This window comes from Mesoplodon mirus, assembly GCF_964341445.2.
Source record: "Mesoplodon mirus genome assembly, chromosome: X".
NCBI lineage: Eukaryota > Metazoa > Chordata > Mammalia > Artiodactyla > Ziphiidae > Mesoplodon > Mesoplodon mirus.
The window spans coordinates 43,039,306-43,065,411 of NC_138981.1; the positions used below are offsets into that span (position 1 = coordinate 43,039,306).

A 26,106-nucleotide genomic window follows, 5' to 3' on the forward strand; every position below is an offset into this window, starting at 1 on the left:
ACATTTTGATACATGACTCTTTTTGAATTATGGTTTTCTCAGGGTATATGCCCAGTAGTGGGATTGCTGGGTCGTACGGTAGTTCTATTTGTAGTTTTTTAAGAAACCTCCATACTGTTCTCCATAGCGGCTGTATCACTTTACATTCCCACCAACAGTGCAAGAGTGTTCGCTTTTCTCCACACCCTCTCCAGCATTTATTGTTTGTAGATTTTTTGAATATGGCCATTCTGACCAGTGTGAGATGATATCTCATTGTAGTTTTGATTTGCATTTCTCTAATGATGAATGATGTTGAGCATTCTTTCATGTGTTTGTTGGCAATCTGTATGTCTTCTGTGGAGAAATGTCTGTTTAGGTCTTCTGCCCATTTTTGGATTGCGTTGTTTGTTTTTTTGTTATTGAGCTGCATGAACTGCTTGTAAAGTTTAGAGATTAATCCTTTGTCAGTTGCTTCATTTGCAAATATTTTCTCCCATTCTGAGGGTTGTCCTTTGGTCTTGTTTATGGTTTCCTTTGCTGTGCAAAAGCTTTGAAGTTTCATTAGGTCCCATTTGTTTATTTTTGTTTTTATTTCCATTTCTCTAGGAGGTGGGTCAAAAAGGATCTTGCTGTGATTTATGTCATAGAGTGTTCGTGTGTAGTCAATATCTTTTCTTTATCTTGGTTATTGCTGTTGTTTTTTTAATAGAAGTTTTCATTGTAATTAGATTGATCTGTTTTTTACTTTGTGCTTTTTGTATAATTTTATGTAACTTTTTTCTGACTGAGCTCATCAAGATGTTGTCATATAATTTTCTTCTAAAAGTTTAAAATTTTGCTTTTTATTTTCTTAAAATCTGCCTGGAATTTATTTTTATATAACTCATGAGAAAGGAAACTATTACATCACCTTATTTCCCCAAGTGGACATCCACTTGTGTCATGCTGCATACTGAACCCTTTCAACAGTGGGGTATGATGCCCCTTCAGCTACAGGTCAAGTTCCATATCCATGTGGGTCTGTTCCCAGGCTATTTTGTTCCATTGGTCTGTTTGTCCCTTTGCCATTTGCATGTTTTTATAACTTTATTCTAATGAGTTAAAGTATGTAAAGCACTTAAAAGTGCCTGATACTGAGTGAATGCTATATAAATGTCAACTGTTACACACACCATTCTTACTGTTACTGATGTTGTAAATAGTTGGTGGGATGATTCTCCTTATCTCTTTGGACCCTTTGGTCTTCAAATAGGAATCATAGGATTAGTTTGTGAAGTTCCATGGAAAACTAGTAGAGATTTCAATTGCAATTGCACTGTGTTTGGAGATGAGTTGGAAGTAGGTTGGGGTTTGGTATCTTTATTGAATTTTCCCATCAGTGAACTCTTACTCAACCTGTGTTTTCTGCCATTTAGTAATGTTTTGAACTTGTCTTCAGGAAGTGCTTGCACATGTTTTGTTAAATTTATTCCTAGATACCTCTTAGGTGTTATTGCAATTGTGATTGAGATCTTTTTTCCTATTATGGTTCCTAATTGGTTAATACTAATGTATGACAATGCAGTGATATTTATATATTCAACTTGTGTACAGAAACCTCTCTGAATGCTTTTATTAATACTAATAGTTTTTAGATTCTCTTGGGTCTTCTGTGTAAACAATTATCTTCATAAAAACAATTTTGTATTTTCCTGTCCAATTATACATTTTCTTTTTCTTCTCCCATTCTATTAGTCAGGGCCTGTAGTACAGTGTTTTAGATACAGTGATAGCGAATTCCTTGTTTGTTTCTGATTCTAATGGAAATAACGATGAGGACAATGCTAGAAATGTAATGATAGTCAATGTGTGAGCACTTGCTGTGTGCCACAAATGCAGTATTCTGTGTGCTTTGTACACATTACAGAGTTTAATCCTCCAAATGACCCTGTAAAGGAGACTGGTTGTTATCCTCATTTTATAGATGAGAAACTGAGGCACAGAGAGAAAATGTAACTTCTAAAACTTTCACCATTAAGTAGATTTGCTGTGGTTTTTTGAAAGATACCTTTCATCAAAAGCTCCTTTTATATCCCTAGTTGACTAAGACTTTTTTTTTTAACATCTTTATTGGAGTATAATTGCTTTACAATGGTGTGTTAGTTTCTGCTTTATAACAAAGTGAATCAGTTATACATGTACATCTGTTCCCATATCCCTTCCCTCTTGCGTCTCCCTCCCTCTCACCCTCCCTATCCCACCCCTCTAGGTGGTCATAAACCACCTAACTGATCTCCCTGTGCTATGTGGCTGCTTCCCACTAGCTATCTATTTTACACTTGGTAGACAATGGAATATTACTCAGCCATAAAAAGAAATGAAATTGAGTTATTTGTAGTGAGGTGGATGGACCTAGAGTCTGTCATACAGAGTGAAGTAAGTCAGAAAGAGAAAAACAAGTACCGTATGCTAACACATATATGTGGAATCTAAGGAAAAAAAGGGTCATAAAGTACCTACGGGTAAGATGGGAATAAAGACACAGACCTACTAGAGCATGGACTTGAGGATATGGGGAGGGGGAAGGGTAAGCTGTGACAAAATGAGAAAGTGACTAAGACTTTTTAAAAAAAATCATGAATGTGTGTTGTATTTTCTCAAATGCTTATTTTCTGCATCTATTGGGAAGATATTTTTTTTGTCCTTTCATCTATTAATGTGGTGGATTATATTAATAGATTTTCTCCTGTTGAACTGTTCTTGCATTCCTGCACTACTCTACTTAGTTGTAAAACATTTTTTAAATTAATTGAATTCAGTTTACTCATATTTAATTTCAGAGTTTTCCGTTAATGTTCAGAAGTGAGACAAATCTTAGATTTTCTTTTCTTATACTCTACTCTTACTCTGGTATCTATGGTTATCCTAGCTGCATAAAAGAGACTGGGTACTCTTTCCTTTTTTTTTTTTTTTCCTAGTTTCTGAAACTGCACTGACTGAAGTATACCTGTTGTTAAGAGTTTGATAGCAATCACTTACAACAACATCTGGATAAGAGGCCCCTTTTTAGGGCAAGACTTTTGATTACCTAGTGAATTTTATAATTATTTTAAATAATTACTGATTTATTCATGTTTTCTGTATCTTCTGTCAATTCTGGTCATTTCTTTAGACAATTATTTTTCATCTGAGATTTCAAATTTACTGACCCAAGGCAGTAGTCTCTTTTGATTAAAAAAAGTTTAATTTTTATCAAATTAAATCATGCCCGAGGTTTAAAGAATAAAATAAATGTGATAAAACTATAATGAATATCAAGGGCATGATAGTGTACTTGGTCTTAGCCAAAAGGCTGAGAAGCAGTCAGGGCATGACAAACATAAAAATTCAGAATAGTGATTATCTGAGAAGAGAATGAAATGGGCACATGAAGAACTTCAAAGGTAAAAATAATTTGTTTTTTAATGAGTGATGGATGCGCAGATACTTTTTGGTATCTCTGTTCTTTATAATTTACATATATCTTACAAAAATTATTTAAAATTTTCTTCTTTGGAAGATGAAGATTTAGCTCACTTCATTGTTTTTGCCACTGATACACATACAAACACACAAAGACTTCTTTTTTGAATTTTTTTTTCTTTTTTATTGAAGTATAGTTGATTTACAATATTATATTAGTTTTAGGTATACAACACAGTGATTTGATATTTTTATAGAATACTCCATTTAAAGTTATTATAAAATATTGACTGTATTCCCTGTGTGTACATTACATCCTTGTGTCGTATTTATTTTATACCTTGTAGTTTTTATCTCTTAATCACCTGCTCCTATCTGGCCCCTCCCCCTTCCCTTTCCCAATTGGTAACAACTAAATTGTTCTCAGTATCTGTCAGTCTGTTTCTGTTTTGTTATATTCATTTGTTTTAGTTTTTAGATTCCACATTTAAGCAAAAACATATGGTATTTGTCTTTCCCTGTCTGACTTATTTCACTAAGCATAATACCCTCCAGGCCCATCCATGTTCTTACAGATGGAAAATTTTCATTCCTTTTTATAGCTAAGTAATATTCCATTGCATGTATGTGTGTGTGTATGTATGTGTGTGTGTGTGTGTGTGTGTCTTCCTTATCCATTCATCTCTTGATGGACACTTAGGTTGCTTCCATGTCTTGGCTATTGTAAATAATGCTGCTATGAACATTGACATGCGTGTATCTTTTCAAATAGTGTTTTCGTTTTCTGCAGATGTATACCCAGGAGTGGAATTACTGGATCATATGGTAGTTTCTATTTTTGACTTTTTGAGGAACCTCCATAGTGTCTTCCATAGTGGCTGAACCAGTTTGCATTCCCGCCAACAGTGTACGAGGGTCCCCTTTTCTCCACATCCTCCCAACATTTGTTATTTGTGTTCTTTTTGATGGTAGCCATTCTGACAGGTGTGAGATGATATCTCATTGTGATTTTGATTTGCATTTCCCTGATGATTAGTGATGTTGAATATCTTTTCACGTGCCTGTTGGCCAACTCTATGTCTTCTTTGGAACACAAATACTTCTTGTTCTCCCATGTTCCCAATATGATTATACCATAAATTTGGTTTACGTCAGTACTACTGTTTACAATATAATGACTATATAAACACTATAGACAGCTTAGCCATGTAGTTATCTATGATTAATTTACCTTTTCTGCATAACTTTTAGTTTCGTTTGGTTAAAAATTGTCGTTTCTTTCATTTGCTTCTTTTGCTATGTACTTATCACCAGTTTAACTTAAACATGACCAGTTGACTAGAGTGATTCTGAATGCTTTCAGAGCTTCAAGTGTCCCATCAATGTCATACCCCTGAGTTTCTCCGGAGGCCTCTGACCACTTCCTTCTGGGTGGATTATCCTCATTCCTGTTTGCTCAGCTACCATCCTGACATCTCTTCACCATCATTCTGGGAATTCCCTCCATTTCTGCATTGTTGGATTCCTTCGTTTGCTTTATGCCATGCCTTTTTCCACATTTCACTGGAGCACATTCTTCCAGTACTTTCCTAAGAAAGAATGTAGGTCCATGGGAGGTAAATTTTTTGAGATTTTTGAATATCTGAAAGTGTTGAATCCTCATCCAAGATGGAGAGTTGAGCTTGGTTGGGGTAGAGTTCTAGGATGGACATTTCTTTCCCTTAGACTTTTGAAGGCATTGTTCCATTGTCTTCTGATTGTAATTTTCCTTTTGAGAACTCTGAAGCCTATTCTGATTATTGATACTTGGTATCATTTTTTTTCTATCTGTAAGCTTGTAAGATTTTTTCCCCTTTTTTTCAATGCTTGCTGACATTTCTTCACGTGTCCTAATAGGGGGTTCATTTTCACCAGCATTGCTGGGCACTTGGTAGAGGAGACAAATCCCCGCAGGGATAGTTGCTCCTTTCTCGTGCAAAGCCAAGATGCTACAGGGCTAGACAGCTGCAATTCAAGTCCAAGCGGCAAGTAAGGCTTTTTAGAAAGCCCTTTTCACTTTGTCTGTGGGAGATTCCAAGTTTACCCACTAAAAATAGGCACCTCCAGGCATCTAGTCACCCAGAAGAAAATCAGGTGTTCAGTGCCCCAAGCAGGCAAAAATCATCTTATCAACATAGGGAACATTCCACAATCTGCATTCCCAAACTTCAGGCAGCAGCCAGGCCTGACATGTTAACACTTTGCTGCACATTACCTTTACTGGTGCTGTTTATTTCTTCATGGGGATTGGAGTTACCAGATACTGTCCCTTCTTTCTTGGAGCCGAGCTCCAAGTTAGGTCAAGTAGTAACAGTACTCTGGAGATGAGGCTTTTGGTGGAACTCCCTTCAGTTGCTGTGACAATGCCAGTTTTCACTGCTTCCGGACCACGGAGCTGAGGAGCCAGCGGTTTGGGGTGGAGGTGGGGGTGGGGGAAAGTAGCACCAAGTGGAAAACCACACACTTGGCTGCTCTTAGTGAGGTTCACTGGTTCTTCTTGAATAAATGCTTTTTAATCTGTTGCGTGCCTTTGATTAATTTCCAAAGTCCTGAAATGACAGATTTTGATAATTTTGCCAGTATTTTCATTGCTTTTATGGGGAAGAGGATTTACTAAGGTCCTCACTCCACTGTTCCAGAAGCCCCGCCTTAAGGCATTTCTCTTAAAACTGCAGAAAAGTATAGAAAATCATAGTCATAACAAATACCCTTGTAGTTACCTCCCAGAATTAGCAAATGCTAAGATTTTGTCATTTGGTGGTGGTGGTTTTTTGTTTATAAAAGAACTAGAGGTTTACAATTAAAGGTGAAGCCTCCCTTTTCCTCTCCTGAATCCTGCTCCCTTCATTCCCACCCCAGGCAAACAATATCATGAATTTGGTGCGTTATCTTTCTAACCCATGTTTTTAAACTTTTACTACATAAATTTGCATCTGTAATCAGTATAGCATTCTTTTTTGTAAATTTACCAGATTAGTGCTCTAGAACCATAGGGGTCTTTCTACAACTTTTTTTCAGTATTCAGTGTTACCCTTTGAATTTAGCTATGCTGATATGTTAGATTTAGTTCATTCATTTTTCACTCCTGCATAGCATTCCAACAGCTGAGTATCACAGTCCATCAATCCAAGCCTCTATTGCTGGGCATCTGGTTGTTTCTAATATCTTGTTGCCATTCTTTTACATGTACATATTTGCAGAATTTCTCTCTGGTATAAGTGGAATACATAGTAGGGTATATACATTTTCAACATTACTAGATGTATAACCTTTTTTCTGTCATAAATAGAAACAATTTGCCTTGTATATTTAAGAGTTTTGCATCTATGTAAGTGAAATTCCTTTATAATATTGTCATATTCTGTCCTTACTTGCTTTTGGCATCCAGGTCATTCTGTTTTGTATAACATAAGCATTGTTTTACCAATTTTCCTTTGGTTAAGTGCCAGGTATATTTCTATGATTTTATTTTCAACATTTCTTTCTTTTTGCTCTAATTGTCTTTTGAAAACTTACAGCTGATTTTTAAAAGTACAATTTAATATGGTTGGCCTATAATTAATGGGGTTAATACTTATTTATTGTACTACTACTTTATTTGTATTTCTTATTTTATTGTATTTTCTAGATATCCTGCTTTTCCTTTACCTCTTTTTTCCTGCCTTTGCTGGATTTTCTTTACCCTCCCCCCTGCCTTTTTCCCCTTTGGTCATTTTCCTCCTGAATAATTCAATACTAAGCATTATTCTTAGCAGGCTTTGTGTGTGGCAAATTCTCTGTCTTTTCTTGTCCAAAAACATCTTTTTTGTCATCTTTCATTGCAATAATTTATCTGGGGATAGAGTTCTAACGTGACATCTTCTCTTAGGACTTTGAAAATATGTAATCTTCTGGCTTCTTTTTTAGCTGATGAAATCTATTGCTGACTTAATTGTTTCTTTATAGGTGATTTTTAAAATTTCTTCATGGTAGCTTTCAATACATACTTTCTTAAAGTCTTACAGTTACACAGAACTGTGGCTAGGTGCAGATTTGCTTTTATTTACCACACTCAGGACTCTGGACATTTAAGAGTAGGATACATGCCTTTCTTCCATACCAGAAAACTGCCAGTCATTGTTTCTTCAAATATTGCCTAGATTGCGGGTCCCCCAAGACCACTACCACATTCAGAGATTCTCGAGAGGGACTCCCAGGACTTGGCATCTAGTTGTATTTACAGCTAAAATTTATTATAGTGATATAGTAAGGATATACAACTAGAGCATAAGGGAAAAAGACATTAGCAGAATCTGGAGGACTCCATGTACAGGGTTCCTTATGCTCTCTCCCTCCCACCTAGGGTCACACAGGGCACACTTCTCCCAGCAGTGAAAGTGCAGCAACATGTGTGTGATGTTTATGCCCAGGGAAGCCCATTAGAGACTCAGTCAGCGTCCTCACATCACAGACTGCCTAGCAAATACCAAACTTCCAGACCCCCAGAAGGAAAGGAAATGTTCTGCTTAAATCACATTGTTTGTACAAGCAGCCGTATCAGTTAGGCAGTGGTGGGGACATTCCTGAACTCCAGATTCCCAGATGGCAGCCAAGGGCCAACCTTGCAAGCTACCCTTTCTAAGTATAGCAGTCTCAGGGTTGCTCTGTTAACCCATTTCTTGGCATATTGCCCCCTCTCCCTTTTTCTCTAGTCTTCTATTTGGATTTGCTATTAAACCTATTTTGGAACTTATAATTTCTCTATTTCTCTTACCATATTTCCATTGTTAGCTCTTCATGCTACACTTTGGGTGATTTCTCAAGATCTGTCATCTCATTTGTTAAATCTGTCTTTATCTGTGACTAGATAGAAGTAGTAGTTAGAAGTTCAACTTCTATCTACTGTTCAACCTCTTTATTTAGAGTTTAAAAAATAATGCCTGTATATAATTTTCCTAGTTTTTCCCCCACAGTCTAGTTCTTACCTTATTTCTTTGAATAGTTGAAATATATTTATTTTGAAGTTCACATGGTTCTACTAGCTACAGTTCTAGGAATGGGAGTATCTTTAAATGTATCTGCTGATTCTCTTTCATGATGGGTCATTTCCTTGTGAAGTTGTTAATTTTTTACTGTGAACTCTTCAGTGAAAATTGGTATTCCATAGATATCCTGTGATTCCTAAGCTATAAAAACACAAGAATATATCTTTTGGAAAGCTTGCCACTACTAGGAACCTACTAATACAAGACCAATTTTTAGTTTAATTTTTCAGCTTATGGGCTCTGTACTACACTTATAATCATTTGCATTGAGTTACAGAACTAGGCTTTTGATTTTTTTAAATTTTATTAAAGTATAGGTGATTTACAATGTTGTGTTTAATTTCTTCTGTACAGAACAGTAACTCAGTTATACATATATATTCTTTTCCATTATGGTTTATGACAGGATATTGAATATAGTTCCCTGTGCTATACAGTAGGACCTTGTTGTTTATCCATTCTATACATAATAGTTTGCATCTGCTAGTACCAAACTCCCAATCCATCCCTCCCCCGTGCCCCCTCCACCTTGGCACAGAAACCCTGGAACACACCACAAGTCTGTTCTCTATGTCTGTGAGTCTGTTTCTGTTTCATAGATAGGTTCATTTGTGTCATATTTTAGATTCTACATATAAGTGATATCATATGGTATTTGTCTTTCTCTTTCTGACTTCACTTAGTATGATAATCTCTAGGTCCATCCGTGGTGCTTCAAATGGCATTATTTCATTCTTTTTGTGGCTGAGTAATATTTCAGTGTGTGTGTGTGTGTATGCCACATCTTCTTTATCCATTCATCTGTCAATGGACATTTAAGTTGCTTCCATATCTTGGCTATTATTAATAGTGCTGCTATGAACATAGGCATGCATGTATCTTTTTGAATTATAGCTTTGTCCAGATATATGCCCAGGAGTGGGATTGCTGGATCATATAACAACTCTATTTTTAGTTTTTAGAGGAACCTCCATACTGTTCTCCATAGTGGCTGCACCAAGTTACATTCCCACCAACAGTATAGAAGGGTTCCCTTTTTTCCACATCCTAATGCAGCTTTTGTTATTTGTAGAATTTTTAATGATGGCCATTCTGACCGGTGCGAGGTGGTACCTCATTGTAGTTTTGATTTGCATTTCTCTAATAATTAGCGATGTTGAGCATCTTTTCATGTGCCTATTGGCCATCTGTATGTCTTCTTTGGAGAAATGTCTATTTAGGTCTTCTGCCCATTTTTTTTATTAGTCCGTTTGTTTTTTTTGTTATTGAGTTGTATGAGCTCTTTGTATATTTTGGAAATTAAGCCCTTGTTGGTCACGTCATTTGGAAATATTTTCTCCCATTTTGTAGGTTGTCTTTTCATTTTGTTTATGGTTTCCTTTGCTGTGCAAAAGCTTATGTTTGATTAGGTTCCATTTGTTTATTTCTGCTTTCATTTCTATTGCCTTGGTAGACTGACCTAAGAAAACATTGGTAGGATTTATGTCAGAGAATGTTCTCTTCTAGGAGTTTTATGGTGTCATGTCTTATATTTAAGTCTTTAAGCCATTTTGAGTTTATTTTTTGTGTGTGGTGTGAGGGTGTGTTCTAACTTCATTGATTTACATGCAGCTGTCCAACTTTGCCAAAGCACCTTGCTGAAGAGACTGTCTTTTCTCCATTGTATATTCTTGCCTGCTTTGTCAAAAATTAATTGACTGTAGGTGTGTGAGTTTATTTCTGGGCTCTCTACTCTGTTCCATTGATTCATATATCTGTTTTTGTGCCAATATCATACTGTTTTGATTACTGTGGCTTTGTAGTATTGTCTGAAGTCTGGGAGGGTTTTGCCTCCTACTTTGTTCTTTTTCCTCAGGATTGCTTTGGCAATTCTGGGTCTTTTATGGTTCCATATAAATTTTAGAATTATTTGTTCTAGTTCTGTGAAAAATGTCATGGGTAATTTGATAGGGATCGCATTAAATCTATAGGCTGCTTTGGGTAGTATGGCCATTTTAACAATTCTTCCAATCCAAGACAATGGGATATTTTTTCTTCAAATCCTCTTCAGTTTCCTTTATCAATGTTTTATAGTTCTCAGCATATAAGTCTTTCACCTCTTTGGTCAAGTTTATTCCTAAGTATTTCATTTTTTTGATGTGATTTTAAAAAGGGTTGTTTATTTACTTTCCCTTTCTGATATTTCACTGTTAGTGTAAAGAAATGTAACTGATTTCTATATGTTAATCTTGTATCCTGCTACCGTGCTGAATTTATCAGTTCTAGTAGTTTTTGTGTGGAGTCTTTAGGGATTTCTATATATAGTATCATATCAGGCTTTTGATTTCTTACATATAATATCCTTCTTTCCAATTTCCTTGACCAGTGGGGAGTCTTTCTAGTTCCTGTTTAACACGCATGGATGCCCTTGTGGCTCCTACTTTAAGTGCAGATTATATTCTAGTTTCCTGAACATTTGTGCCCTGTGGTCTGGATTCCCCTGCAAATCTTCAACCTTCAGTTTCTGTTCACCCCATCACTTTAAACTCTCACTTCAGTTTTGACACCTAAAAACTTTCTTTGCTTGGTTTTGAGCTTGACTGGGTATTAAATTATTTTCTGTTAAATATGGGCCAGCATTTCTTTGTATTTACAGTTGAGGGAGGTGGTGGTGGTGGAGCATAGGGAGGGTTCATCCACATCAGCTCAGGTCCATTAATAGGAGTTCACAGCAGGGCATTTATGAATTAATTTTATGCCATAACATTATAGTAGAAATATTTATAAGTTTGATGATTCATTGCATTTTTTCCCTAGAATTCTGGCAAGTTGGTGACCCAACAGATAATCACAAGGAAAGCCAAGACAAACCTCTGTGGCAAGCTGCATCCATTGATAAGGAAACACTGAAGGATGGAAGTGGCCAAAAATTCAGAACATACAGAAAAATCATTTATCCAAGCACAAACTTTGTTTCTGTAAGACAAAGACTCCCTAACTATGATTCATGGGGAGAGTGTTCAAAACATAATTTAAATTTTCTTAGTCAAAGTAGAAGCTATGTAAGAAAGAAAGATGATGAATGTAAGGCATATTGGAAATTATGCTTCCATTCTAATCTTGATAAAGCTCAACCTGGAGAGAAATTCTTTGAGCCTAATGAACATGGAAAAGCCCTCCACCATAAGCAAGCCCTTAATAAAAGTCCAAGAATTCAAATTGGGGAGAAATTCTATAAATGTTCTAAATGTGGAAAAGTGTTTATCCAGAAAGCAAACCTTGTTGTACATCAGAGAACTCACACTGGAGAGAAACCTTATGAATGCTGTGAATGTGCAAAAACCTCCAGCCAGAAGTCAACCATCACTGCACACCAGAGAACTCATACAGGGGAGAAGCCGTATGAATGCAGTGAATGTGGGAAAACATTTATCCAGAAGTGAACTCTGATTAAACATCAGTGAACTCATACAGGAGAGAAACCATCTGTATGTGGTGAATGTGCAAAAGCTTTTAAGAGTTCATATCACCTTATTAGACATGAAAAAACACACATTAGACAAGCATTTTATGAAGCTATCAAATGTGGTAAGTCCAGCCTTACACATCAAAGGACTCATACAGGTGAGAAACCTGAGTGCAATAAACATGGGAAAGCCTTTGATGAGACACCCACCCCCATTAAACATCAAGGAACTCATACAAAAGAGAAACCTTATGAGTGCAGTAAATGTGGAAAAGGCTTCAGGGGAAAGTCACACCTTTCTGTTCATCAGAGAGTTCATACAGGAGAGAAACCCTATGAATGCAGCATATGTGGGAAGACTTTCAGTGGAAAATCACACCTCTCTGTCCATCATAGAACTCATACAGGAGAGAAACCTTATGAATGAAGAAGATGTGGGAAAGCATTTGGTGAGAAGTCAACCCTTATTGTACATCAGAGAACTCATACAGGAGAAAAACCCTATAAATGCAACGAATGTGGGAAAGCCTTCAGTGAAAAGTCACCACTGACTAAACATCAGAGAATTCATACAGGAGAGAGACCCTATGAATGCAGTGACTGTAGGAAAGCATTCAGTAGGAAGTCAACTCTCATTAAACATCAGAGAAGTCATACAGGAGAAAAACCCTATGAATGTAGTGAATGTGGCAAAGCCTTCAGTGTGAAATCAACTCTCATTGTACATCACAGAACTCATACAGGAGAGAAACCTTATGAATGCAGAGAATGTGGCAAAGCCTTCAGTGGGAAGTCAACTCTCATTAAACATCAGAAAAGTCATACAGGAGAGAAAACCTATTAATATACTTTACTGTGAGATAATTTCACTAGTTATACCTCATTATATTATATACCAATTCATCCTGGGGAGTAACCTTATAAATATCAAAAAATGTCAAAAACTCTTCATATATTTAATGTTCATTTAACTTAATAAAAGGCACAGAAGTATAATTCCAGAAGCATATAATAAATGTGATCAATTTTTCACCCAGAATTCTTACACAAGTGGAGAACTGTATACCAGAGAATTCAAAAGTGGCAAAACTGTGAATATATTGATCTGGAAAAGACTTTAGAAAGAATTTAAATGTCCTTGCCTATCAGAGTATTTATGCTGAGGAAAAACAAAGAACTTAATGAGTTTAGAAAACTGTGTTAGAAATTATGAGAGAAATATGCTCCATAGTCTATACCACACATTTTGTGTGAAAGGTGCAGAGGCTGCAAACAAGCACTCAGTCATTAAGATATGTTCACTGTGGAGTAGAGGATGACATTTTTGAAAGAAAAATATAAAGCAAAAATTGTTAATCCTAGCTAGGGCAAACTCCCAGTTTACTTCTTAAACAAAATAGAAAAATTGCTTCCTTAAGTGGTGTGATGGAGTATGAGTCATCATGATCCCTGAAACAAAGGAGCTCAAACAGGAGATCTTACACATATTCATCAACACTTTCAGTGCAAAAATGCAAACCCCTTACAGAAAAGGCATATATTAAGCTTTGACACACCTCACTTAGGAACAGTGCTTACAACTTAATATTTAAGGGTAATCATTTTATGGTTACATTTATGCCTCATTTTATTAGTCAATAAAAGGTCTTTAATTTTCAGCTTATCTCCCTTAACACAATACTATTTAAAATAGAAAAAAACTAAATTGAATATCCAATAGTCAATTGATTAAAAACTGACATATCAATAAGATAGAATAGTATGCACTAATTAAAAATTTTCTCATGTTTGAGGATTTGGGGAAATGTTCATGGTAATTGGCTAAGTGAAAAAACATAAAACAATGTACCACATAATTTACATTATTAAAAAAATACATCAAGGATGGATAATGCACCATTATATCAGTGAATCTGGCTGACAGAAAAGTAGCAGTTTATGCTGAGTAAAATTATTTGCACATATATATGTATACAAATATATTTGTTTTATATTTGTATCTGTTTTAGGTATGTGTGTATAGGTAGACACAGAACAAAAAGCTCAGAAGGAAATACAACAAATTATTAAGCAGATTATCCACATTACCACTTGGGTGGTAGGATTATTGATTTTTTAATTTTTTAAATGTCATCTGCAGAAACTACCAATAAAATGATCTTGTACATACTTGATTCTGTCTTCGAATCCATTTTCCCATTCAGCTTTGTCTTTAATATGTGACACCATTCTCTTCTTAAAATGACCCTATTTTCATATATGTCTATATATTCCCTATTCCTTTTCCATGTGGTTGTCTGAGTGTATGGTTTTGAGTATATGTTTTGCATCTTAAAAATGGGTATCCTGTGATTGTAATATCTGTATGTGATTTTTTTGGATAAAAATAAGTTATCTCCATAGTTCTTTACTCTGTAACCACTGAATACTGTTACATAAATTATCAGCTAACAAACTTTACAGGTGAGGAGAGAGGTAGTAAATGGTCCAACTGCTAAGTATATGAATTCCAGTTATACACTAGGAGACTGAGGAAATCACCACTGGGTGGGTCTGCATGTGCAGTGGGCCACTGTGAATCAGGTTTAAGCCAGGACTCAGTGTAACACCTGTACCCAGTAAGCCCCCACTCTTAACAGGAGGGCCATGGTGATGCTTTGCATGTCTGGGTATTAATGTCAACTCAGAAAGTTGTGTCCAATAGTCCTAAAAATATTCCCTTTTCCCCAGTGACTATAGTCACCCAGATAAATGGCCATAGGTTCCTTCGGGAAGGGACTAAGTTATGTATTTTATGTTTGCTACAATGTTGTAGGGTTCTTCCTATGAGGGACATGGGTACCTCTCTAGACAATTGGTTCCAGATCTAAAATTTAGCTCAGGTCTGGGAACTCAGCAGGGGACTCTCACTTTTTAATGAAGCATTTGCCCTCAGACTCCTCTCTTTGAATCTTGCCTTTTTTTTTCTTCTTTTTTCGCCGTACCACCTGGCTTGCAGGCTCTTAGTTCTCCGACCAGGGATCGAACTCGAGCCCCCTGCAATGGAAGTGCGGAGTCCAGTGGTTAGTCCCTGGTTAGGCCAGGGAATTCCCAAATCTTGCCTTTTTCTGATTGTAATATTAAACAGCAATTCTGTTGGTGCCCATCAGTCTTACTCCTAGGGATGCCAGGCTCATCACAGACTCATTACAGCCAAGGAAAGAATTAATGAGCTTGAGAGAAAGTGTTTAGGCTTGTACCATTCAATATGATGTTGGCGTTTTATAGATGCCCTTTAACAGACTGAGGAAGTTCCTTTCTATTCCTAGTTTATTAAGGGTTTTTTTTATCATGAACATATATTAATTTTGCCACATTATTTTCCTGTAACCATTGAGATGATAATATGTTTTTGCCTTTATTCTGTTAATATATTTAATTAAACTGAATTCTGAATGTTAACCTTGCATTCATTTTCAAATATTATTGGCTTCCATTTGCTAAATATTTTGTTAAGGGTTTGTACATCAATATTCATGAGATTTATTGGTCTGTACTCTTCTTTCCCTTTAATTTCTTGGTCAGGTGTCAGGGTAATGCTGGTCTAAAAAACTTGCTGGGAATTATTTCCTCCTTATTTTTCTAAAGGGTTTGTATAGGATTGATATTATATCATTATAAATATTGGAGGACAATCTCCATGAGACCATTCTCACTTGCCTGGTAGAGCTGAAGATCACTAGCAAAGATTTTTGTCCATCCCAACTCCAGTAAACCAGGTAGGATAATTTCCCTGAGGTTAAAGACTCTGCATTTCAGACTTCGAGGGCCCACAGTATGCCAAGTAAAGAGGAAACATCACCCCTCCATCTGCTTGTCTTCTGATGAACACGCAAATGCCCAAGGGATGGGGAAAGTCCCAACAGCTTCCAGAAAGGAGAGGGAGGAGGAAGGAGACAAGGCTGGGCACGTCTCCCTAGCCACCCAGATGCTGGAAGGTGGAGATGGGATCTACAGAACAGCAGTGGCTGCCTCTGTCTGAACCCCAAGAACAAGGGGCTGCAGAGGGCCAGCAGGTGGGGCATCATGTGGATATTACAGCAGCTCGTTCCATCAGACCCGAATTGTGTCCCCAAGTCTGGGGTTTCTGAGAAGAACTCCTGGGCGTGCCTCCGAGGCCAAGCTCTCCCTGACCCACCAGGTCCCCTTGCCCTGGCCCAACTGGCCTGGCGCAGGCTCACCTGGACATCTCCGTGTTGGGCTTTCTCCAGCTGCCATCCTGGCCTCCTCTTCTCCTTGTCCCAACCTGAAGATCCCACCTGGTTGGGCCACGAGGAATCCTGTTAAGGGGAAATGACAGAGGACTTTGTTATTGACACATGAGGCATTCCGGAACCGAGGCCCATCCTCACAGGGCAGAGATGGTCTGGCCTCGGTGACTGCCCCGTGAGCCCAGCTAGCGGGCCCTCGTGCAGACCATCCACAGAGAATGTGGGAGCACGGACATCCCGTGCAAGGTGCAAACGCCATTATGAATTCTTGACCGTGAGCCTGAGGCCCGATTCATTCAGGGCCCAGACGCCCCTGAGCTGCAGCAGCCGAGAGAGAGGGAGCCCTGGGGGGTGCATTCCAGTCACCCTGTGGAGGGTCCCTCACCCACGGAGACCAGGTGGCTGTAGTTCTCCAGCATGACATCCCTGCAGAGGTTCTTCTGAGTGGCGTCCAGCTGCTGCCACTCCTCCAGGGTGAAGTCCACAAACACGTCCCTGAAGGTCAAGGTTCCCTGCAACAGCACACTCCTCCTTAGCCCAGTGATTGGCTTGTGGACGGAGACAGTATGTTACATCAAGTGCCCACTCTGTGCCCATCCTATGTCCTTCACACGTAGAAAGATTTCAGTCCTCCCCCCCACCCAGGAGAACCCTGACAGATGAGGACAGGAAGGCTCACAGAGTGTGAGGTCACCTGCCCAGGGTCACACAGGTAGGAATTAAGGATTAAAGTCCATTCAGTCGGGTTTCCACACGCACTTTTTAGACACTGCATTGCCTTTCTCTACGTAATTGTTCTTATGCTGTTCACCATCCACAATTTGACATAGTATAGTATATAGGGTGCTTATGTAACTAAAATTATTTTAAACTCTATGGGGAAAGAGATCGAGTGTTAGAAATATTTTACCCTGGAAATTCATTCTTCCAACACATATTTATTGACTGGAGACCAAGCTGATAAGTTCTAAGGATGTAAAGCTTAATAAAAACAAACACCTCCTGAATTGAAGGAGCTACATACAGTCTAGTAGAGGGAGAAAAACAACACTTACAAACTCATACATGAAAGGGTGGGAGGAAAGGAAGGAGGCAATGGCAGAGGTAGGGCTGGGAACCCAGAAGAGGGAGAAGTCAGTTCTGCTTAGGGCTGACAGAGAAGGCTTTGAAGGGGCTGTAGATCTAGAACAAACAGTTCGAAACACAGCTACTCAATCGTGACCAACAGTGCTGATTATCCAATCAATCATGAGTCAAAGAACAGGACTATATCTGGCCTGGTCAGCACATTGAGGTAAAAAAGGAAAGGTCTGTACTTGATCTTATCACCACCAAATAAGAATTTACTTCTCTAAGTGCCTGGATTCCTATCAGAGAGCAATAATCCACCTATTTACATTCTGGATCCCATCCTGTCCCACCCACACTTGGTGGCCTTAAATTCAAGGAGACATTTTGCACCCACAAGGCCCCCATGGGCCATATGTGGCACCAGTTTACTCAGCTTTGCAGAGGGAGACAGGACACAGTGGGCCAAAGGGCAGTGGCGCCAGCAAGAGGAGTTCTCAGTACAATCCAGTAGCTCAACCTGCCCCTGCCCGCCTGAGGTGCCCGGGAACAGGGCCACACTGGCAAGTGCAGGCAGTATCTGCCTTAGAAGCCGGAAGCTGTTCCATGTACCAGTATCTCTTGTAACAGGCCCCTGAGCACATCTTCCAAGGTCCTGGCCAAGGATATGCCCAGTTATGAGAGTTACACTGGACTGAGGAAAACCCAAATTGGTGGCTTCCTATTAGCTATTTTCAGTTATTCACAATCCTCCCAGTCCAGGTGCAGTTTGTTTACCAATCAAGAGTCATTGTGGCTTTTACATCCGGGAAGCTTCGAGTTTAGGTAAAGGAAGCTGAACTAATTGTTCCAGTGGATGATGGAAAACGTAACAAGATATCAAGAAATCCAAAGCGATATGGGTGAAGTCTTATTTAGCATCCTGCAGTACACTGCCAAACGTGATCTTAAATGTCAAGTGTGGTATTCAAATGGAGAAAAAATGAGTGCTTCCTTGCTATATAAATAAAATGCTTGATTTGTACAGATTAAAAAGAAAAGAGTCATTTTGATCCTAAGTAACAACGCCTGGTAATACAGCTGTCATTCCACCATTATTGGGTTTCCAGGGACACAAAGCTAAAACCAGTTTAACTCAAGGTCAGATTTCTCTAATGAGGAGGAAGAATTTTATTCATGCTATACTTAGTGTTATGCTTCAGTAATGACAATGAAGAAAGCTAAAAACCACTAACAGATCCTACATACACAGGGTCAGAATTTGGTTCAGAATGAAAGTATCTCAAATCGCTGTAGAAAAGAAGTCATTAGCAAAATCTGGCTAGGTATTTATGCAGGGAAAAAGCATACCATGAAGCTGCATTAGCTATCTATCTCACTCCGAACTCCAAAATAAATTACAGATATGTCAGAGATTTAAATGTGTGCAGGATGACCATAAAATTACTAGTTGACAGTTTTTATAATTCTAGAGTGGCGAAAGTCTTTCTAAGCCATCCCCAAATTCAGAAGACATATAGTTAAAGACTGGCAAACTTGATTACCTAGACATTAGAAATTTCTAAATAGCAGAAAGAAAATAATTTTTTAAATTCTCAAACATCAGTATCAAAGTGGTAAAAATATTTGTAAGCTACATAACAATGATCTAATTTCCTTTTTACACTAAAATTCTAACAAATCTTTAAGAAAGAGACCACAACCTAATACAGTATAACTGGAGGAATGTGAAATAAGTTTATAATAGTATACCATTTATCACCCTTCAGATTCTTTTTCTTATTGAGATATAATTAACATATAACATTGTGTAAGTTTAAGATGTACAATGTGTTGATTTGATAAATTTATATTTTGCAATATGATTACCACCAGTCCAGTAGCATTAGCTAACACCTCTATCATGTCACACAATTATCATTTCTTTTTTGTAGTGAGAACAATTAAGATCTAGTCTCTCGGCAACTTTGAAGTTTATAATACAGTACTGTTGACTATAATCACTATGCTGGGCATTAGATCTCCAGGACTTATTTATACCCTTCAGCTTCTTAAACATTAAACAGGTTGATAATACCTACTGCAGTCAAGTGTGTAGAAAAACACCAAAGAAGTTATTTATTGCCTTCGGGGGGAGGGGGTGGAGCAACAGGTTAATATACATCAAAATGTATGTTGCAAATACTCTTTAATGCAGCAGTGCCCTTTCTAGGATTGTTACCCTAGACATTTTGATGTCAGTTAAGAAAAGACAACTCAATAGAATAGACAAAAGATTCATAGCAACAAAAATATAAGCATAAACATACAAATAGATTATAAACCTCATTAAAGTTCAAATACATGCTAATTAAACAGTAAGATACTGTCTTTTACCTATAAGGTTTGTAAACATTCAAAAGATAGAGAAGAGCCACTGTTCACGAGTGGCTCACTGTTCATGAGCCACTGTTCCTCATATAGGAACATGAGTACTCTCATAGAAGGCTGGTTGACAGGCAGTTGGGCAGTACCTATTACATTTTTTTCTCATATTTTAACCAGGACTCTATCCTACTGAAATATTTATATGGCCATAAGGATGGTCAAGGCAGCATTATTTGTATTAGCAAAAAATAAGGGGAGATGATCCTCAATGTCCTGTGTTCCTGGGAATCTAATAATGGTGGCATGACAGCTATATCACCAGGCAACATTGCTTCTGATAAGAATGAACCCTGATAGTCAACAAGCTGCATCTGGACTGGTGGATGACAGAGTCGTTAAATAAATTGTTACGGCTATACTCTAAAACAGCCATTATAAAAATTGGCTGACATGAAAGGATATCTGATGTATTTTTGTTAAATGAAAAAAAGCAGAGTATGCATAGTAGGAGCATATTTTCATTAAAAACCCGTGCAAAAATTTTGGGTTTTTTTGTACACACACACACACACACACTTCTACCTGGAAGGCAAACAGTTAGTAGAAGGGCCAAGACTCCTTTCATTTGTTGGAATGCAACAGAAAAGGAGGAATAAAAATGAGCCATAAGGAAAAGGTAAACATCTTCCCTTATGGCATCACCCCCTTTTTTTTTTTTGGATTGCCTGTACTATCTTTCTATTTTTCTATCACATTTTTGGTCTTTTTTGTATCATCAGTTTGCATTTTCTGTATATAAATCCTCTGTGTATCATATGCACCGCCTTTCAGCCTCAAATGTCTTTTGACTGTACAGATTTTAACATTTTAATGCAGTCTAATCTGACAGTCTTTCTCTGTATGGTTTCTGGGTTTTGTATTTCATTAAAAATATTTCTTGCATTGAGCAAGGTTACAGAAATATCCTCTTAAATTTTCATCTAGTTTCTCAAATATATATGTAGTTTTTTAATCAATCTGGATTTTACTTTCATATGATGTAGAAGAGTCTAGCTTTGTTTCCATCCAGATGGAAACTCAGTTGTGCCACCATCATTCATTAACCACTCCTTTTCCCATAACTGAAATGACATTTTTATAATCTTGACTCACAAAAGCCTTTTGAAGCAATACATGAAATCTGGAAGCCACTAAAGATTGTGAAATTAGACCACATTTTAAAATTTTAAGTGTCTACTCTCCAAGATATGTAAACCCAGTCAAATGAGAAACCATGAAAAAATATTTACAACGTACATTATAGAGGTCTAATTTACTTATTACGTTAACATAAAGAGCTAGCAATCAGCAATCAAAGTAATTCCACACCCAAGAGAAAAATGGGCAAACAACTTAGAATAATCATCTGAAAGGAAAAAGTGCAAATGGCATTTAAAAATATGAACAGACACTCAATTCAAGAAATGCAAATTAAAATGCACCACTCTTTTTTCCCCTCACAATGGCAAAAATCACTGTGATTGCCTGTTTATGGGAAAAGGCATCATACTGCTGCTAGGAGTACAAACTGCTACATGCTATTTGGAGGGCAATTTGACAGTCTTAAATCAAAATTCAAAATGTGTGTAGCCACTGACCTAGAAATGTCACTTCTAGAAAGACATACTCACATGCATACAACTGGAATGTACATGGATATTCACTGCTATGTTATTTATAGTAGCAAAAGCCTAGAAATATCCTAAATATACATCACTAGGAGAAAGGTAAATAATAAATGGCATTTCCATCCAGTAGAATATCAAGTGGCTATTTTTGTAAATAAGGTAGACCACTGGTGTGAAACCTTGTGTAATTTTGTCCGCCAGGAGACATTTGGCAAATGTCGGGAGACATTTGTCAAAACTGGGGAGTGAGTGCTACTGGCATCTAGCGGATAGAGGCCAGGGATGCTGCTATACATGCTAAAATGCACAGGACCGTCCCAAACAACAAAGAATAATCTGGCCCCAAATGGCAAGAGTGCCAAAGTTCAGAATCCCTGGGATAAGCTATGTACAACTGCAATGGAATGATCATTAAGACAAGGACCAGAATGTGCTTTAATTTGCAAAAAAAAATTTTTTTAAGAGATTCATATATCTAGATAGAGATGCATACATTATCTCTGGAAGAATGTATGAAACACTGAAGAAGGAGACACGGGGACAGAGTGAGAGGGAGAATTATTTTTTACCTTTTCTTGAACAAAGCTTTTGCTTGAAATTTTTACCCTGTGCATGCATTACTTTAAAATATGTGTAATTCAATGTATTACCGTTCTATGCAGAATATTTTAAAATTTGGGGCATTCATATTCTTAAGCAAAGCTGGTCTATAATTTTCTTTTTTGTAGTATCTTCATCAAATTTAAGTGGCTTCATAAAATGAATTGGGTGCCTTTTCATCTTACATTTAAATTTGTACTCCCAAATCCTTCATAATCACTACTTTCATTAATTTTCAAAGACCAGATAATTTCTGTGATCCAATTTTCCAGGCTTTTATTCAGCAATCTAATTTCCATGTGAACCCTCCACAACACGTATACTACTGAGCTTATAGATAGATAGAAAGCTGTTCGTGAGGCATGTTTATAATAGTAAAAAAAAATGAATAAAAACCCCAATATCTACGAATAGAGCAATAGTTACATGATACATCCATGCCACGAAATACGAACTGAAATAATCTTTATGTATTGATGAGAAACAACATCCAGGATATAATCATGTGGGGAAAGCAAGATGGGTATGGGAATGTGATAGCATTTGTGCAAAAACATGTTACACATACGTCTATTTTCACTTAATTACACTGATGTAAATGCATCTACAGCGCCTTATCACCAAAATGTTAAAAGAGGGCATCTCTGAGGAAGAATGAGGTACTGGGGGGAGAAGAAATACGGATGATTGGGCTACTATTTTTATATGCATTTTAAAACATTAAGCATCGATTTACTTTCATTATTTTCCCTAATTAAAAACAAAAATGTGAACTGGAAGAAAGGTAAGTCTATGTATGTAAACAATCTTCTCTGAGAAGGAAAAGAGGAAAAGATGAAGTGCAGTTCCAAAAGGGAAGTAGTTGAGAGGCATCTTTCATTCTAACCCCCCCCCCTTTTTTTTTTGGTGGGGAAGAGAAGGATTGGAGAAAACTGAGGTGGTTGACAGGTTGAATAGAAAACAGCCAGAGCTAAGTGGACTAATAGATTTTTCAAGGTTGCAATATAATTTCCTAATCGCTGCCTCAAATTCACTGGAAACAAAGTAGGGGGTAAATTAGGAACTCACCTGGGACACGGCCATCTGGCTCTGCCCTGACAAAGGATGGAGATCTACGAAGGCAGAATTAGGAGGGTCGCGATCAGTGCACACAGCCATGAGACCACCATCACCAGCTTAATAACAATCACTCTTGCCCGGGGATGATCTGGACACGTGGCCTGGTAGCTCCAGCCTGTTCCCCTGGGACATGGCTAAGATCCCGTGGGTTTCCCACGTGAATTTATTTTCTCTTCCTGGACAGATTTATGACTTGTGATTAAAGACATCTCCTCGGAAGCCATTAACAACCTGACATCTCCTTTCTCTCAGGAATTCTGTGCCTGGAAATTTATCATAAAAAGGCAATCATAAATAAGCACAGGCTACAAGGATGTTAACTGTAGGTGTTTCCACCACTCAACAATTTGGAAGCAACTAAACCTCCAGCAAAGGAGACTCAGATCAAAACTTAGACACACAACATGGGAAATACCACGTGGGCTTTAAAAATGCAATGCAATCCCGTTCTCATTTCTTAACATATTTAAAAGTAGGTTACCAGAAAGCAAGTGCAGTGCGATCTCCTTTGTTAAGCAATATGTATTTATTGAGGAAGAGCATTTATGAAAACGTTGACACTGCTTACCTTCCAGTGGTGATTCCACCTTTCCTCTTTTATTTACTTGCATTTTTTCATTTTTCACAATATCATTTACTAGTAAAATAAAAAGGAGAAATGATTACAAGTCACCTATTATCACACTGAGCCCTGGAGGTGATAGACCCTGAGCAAAGTCTGGAGGACAGGGACAGCTTGCTGTGGTTTGGAGGAAGGAGACAAACCAGAGCTGAGCGCAGGGCAGAAGGGAGGGGCGAGGAGGGAGGAAAGGAGCGGGGTAGAGGGAGGTTAAGGGCCAGGCATTGGTCAGGTCCACATGGAGCTGGAAACCACTGACCTTGGGCCAGGCTCCTTCCGCCCTTCAGTGGGCCACCGCCACCCTGTTCCCGCCCCAATACTTCCTTATTTCCCATTATGTCCATTTGATCACCATGCTCTTCCTTATTTGATCGCCATGCTCTTCCTTATTTGGCCGTGTTCAAAACGCAGTTTCAGCAAGGAGCTTCTGTTAACCATTGCTACTGTGGCAATCCCTGCCTTAGGATCAGGACAGCAGGGTTCAGCAAGATGCAGCTTGATGAGTCACTTCCCAGACCCAGTTACTAGCATCAAAATGAGAGGCAGCAAAGCTAGGTGATGGCCTACCTAGAGACCACGCTGAAAGGTCACAGACACACAGAATCCAAAGACACCTCTTTGGTCATCTAGTCAGGGTACAGGAGAGTCAACATTTCTGCTACAGGTAAGTGGGTTGTTTATACAATGGGACTGACTCAAATGCAAAAATAGCCCAGGGGACTTCCCTGGCCAAACAGTGGGTAAGACTCTGTGCTTCCACCGCAGGGGGCGCAGGTTCGATCCCCGGTTGGGGAACTAAGATCCCGCATGCCGCGCGGGGCAGCCAAAAAAAACAAACAAACAAAACAAAAATAGCCCATGGCACAAGAGGGAAGTATATGGTGTGTGCACAAATGTGTCAGGAGTGGAGAAAGTCCCGTGAGGCAGGGGGTCAATCTTTCCAGCCTGATCCTGCCTTTGCAGGCACTACAGCAGGGCAGCGTCCCTCCATCCGTCTGTAACTTTCATCCCTCTCCTCTGATAGGGGTTCAACTGACCACCATCACACAGCTCTTGATGGTGGCTAGAAGTTGAGTCACCGAGGCAGCCTTGCTCTCTCTCAGCTGAAGGGAGGGACAGAGGGCACTGCAGGTCCAGTTCTTCCAGGACCTGCTATCCTGTGAGCCCCTTCCCTCTAACCAGAGCATCTGGGTCTGTCCTGTGAGCCTCCCCCCTCTGCCCCTGGGGTCTGGGCTGGCGCTCCTCTTCCAACTCCCCTCAGAGGAGCTATTTTATTTCTAAGGAGGCAGGACCCAAGGATTCAAAGACAAAGGTATCATCTTTGCTGGGACCATCACTTCAGGACCATGTCTCTGCCTCTGACCCGAGGAGCTCACCTCCTTCTCAGGCCTCAGACTGGGTCTTCTGTAGTCTAACTAAGGAAGTCCATGGCAGATCAGCTGGTGCGTGAAGCTGCTGAGCCGTGGGCTCAGTTATGAACCGTGACCCTGGAAAGGCAACGACCACACAGGCGATGCAATTAGCAACCTCCATGATGGAGCGAAGTTGAGGAAAACCCCAAAGTTTTCCTTGCCACCAGAAGGCACAGTGCCTCACTCTAGTTTTAAGAATTGACATTCAGTAAGAGCTCAATTACCGCCCGATAAGGCCTGGGCTCTGGAACGAAACTGGCCGCCTGCTCTGCCGCTTTTATGCGTTTCATAAGAGGTCAGGGCCTACTGTGTGCCTGTTCTACTGTTCTACGGGTTCTACTGTTCTACATGAACAAAACTTCAGAGTTGCCCCATCTTGCGGAGCCATACTCTTAGCAGGGGAGAGACAGACAGTGAGCCAGCAAAGTGATACATTTAGGGTGCGTTTGTCGGAAAGGCATAAGCGTTATGCCGAAAAAACGAAAAAAGAAAAAGGATCCCTCCACTTTACTGTGTGACTTTGGTTAGGTTTCCCAGCCTTTCTGTTCTTGCTTTCTCTCTGTAAAACAAAGAGCGTCCTAGTACCTACTCACACGGCTATTGTGAACAGACTACTGTGAAACACAGGGGTGCCCGGCATTTAGTAGGCACTGAGTAAACGGTCGCTGAATGAATCAAGCAATGAACCAATCACTCGCTGACTCCCGTAGCCCCGCCCCCTCCCCTCACCACCGCGGCCCTGTCGCTCAACACCCCAGGGGCGCGACCTCATTGCCCAAGGCCCCTCCGACCTCCCCATCCAGCCCATCCCCAACTCTGCCTCCCCTTACTCCACCGCCAGGGGCCCTAGGTCTCAGGGCAGATAACAACCGCAAGCGTCAACTTGCACAGCCCTCGGGGTCAGCAGGGTACTTCCGCTCGCCGTCGCCCCGGGAGCCCGAGCGCTGTGCACGCGCAGGAGCGGGCTTTGGGGGCGGGGGACAACACAGCCAATGGGCAACACGGCGCCTTTCAGGGACAAAGGATTCTGACGTCGTTCCCTCTGAGGTTAGATGGAGCGACGAGAGCGTGCC

The 26,106-nt window shown here is 39.1% G+C and overlaps 2 protein-coding genes across 3 annotated transcripts in view; one reads left to right on the plus strand and one right to left on the minus strand.

Moving 5' to 3' along the window:
• Nucleotides 1-14,100, plus strand: part of ZNF674 (zinc finger protein 674) — a 33,602-nt gene extending 19,502 nt beyond the window's left edge. The window contains exon 5 of the mRNA XM_082610014.1: nt 11,283-14,100. Coding sequence (XP_082466140.1) covers nt 11,283-11,908 — 626 coding nt within the window. The 3' untranslated portion in view covers nt 11,909-14,100. The remainder of the gene's footprint in view (nt 1-11,282) is intronic.
• On the minus strand, nt 5,896-25,721 carry LOC309796724 (zinc finger protein 81-like). Of its 2 annotated transcripts, XM_082610016.1 has the most exons (6): nt 23,571-25,721; nt 22,952-22,995; nt 16,567-16,693; nt 16,152-16,250; nt 14,842-14,967; nt 5,896-6,011 (listed from the first exon to the last, which is right to left on the minus strand). In XM_082610016.1, exons 1-6 carry the CDS (start codon nt 23,611-23,613, stop codon nt 5,947-5,949), a joined length of 504 nt encoding a protein of 167 aa, XP_082466142.1. In that variant the 5' UTR covers nt 23,614-25,721; the 3' UTR covers nt 5,896-5,946. The 2 variants fall into 2 exon arrangements, with proteins under 2 accessions (XP_082466142.1, XP_082466141.1); XM_082610015.1 differs by lacking the exon at nt 23,571-25,721 and having other exon boundaries at nt 22,952-23,474.
• Nucleotides 25,722-26,106: the final 385 nt, after the last annotated feature.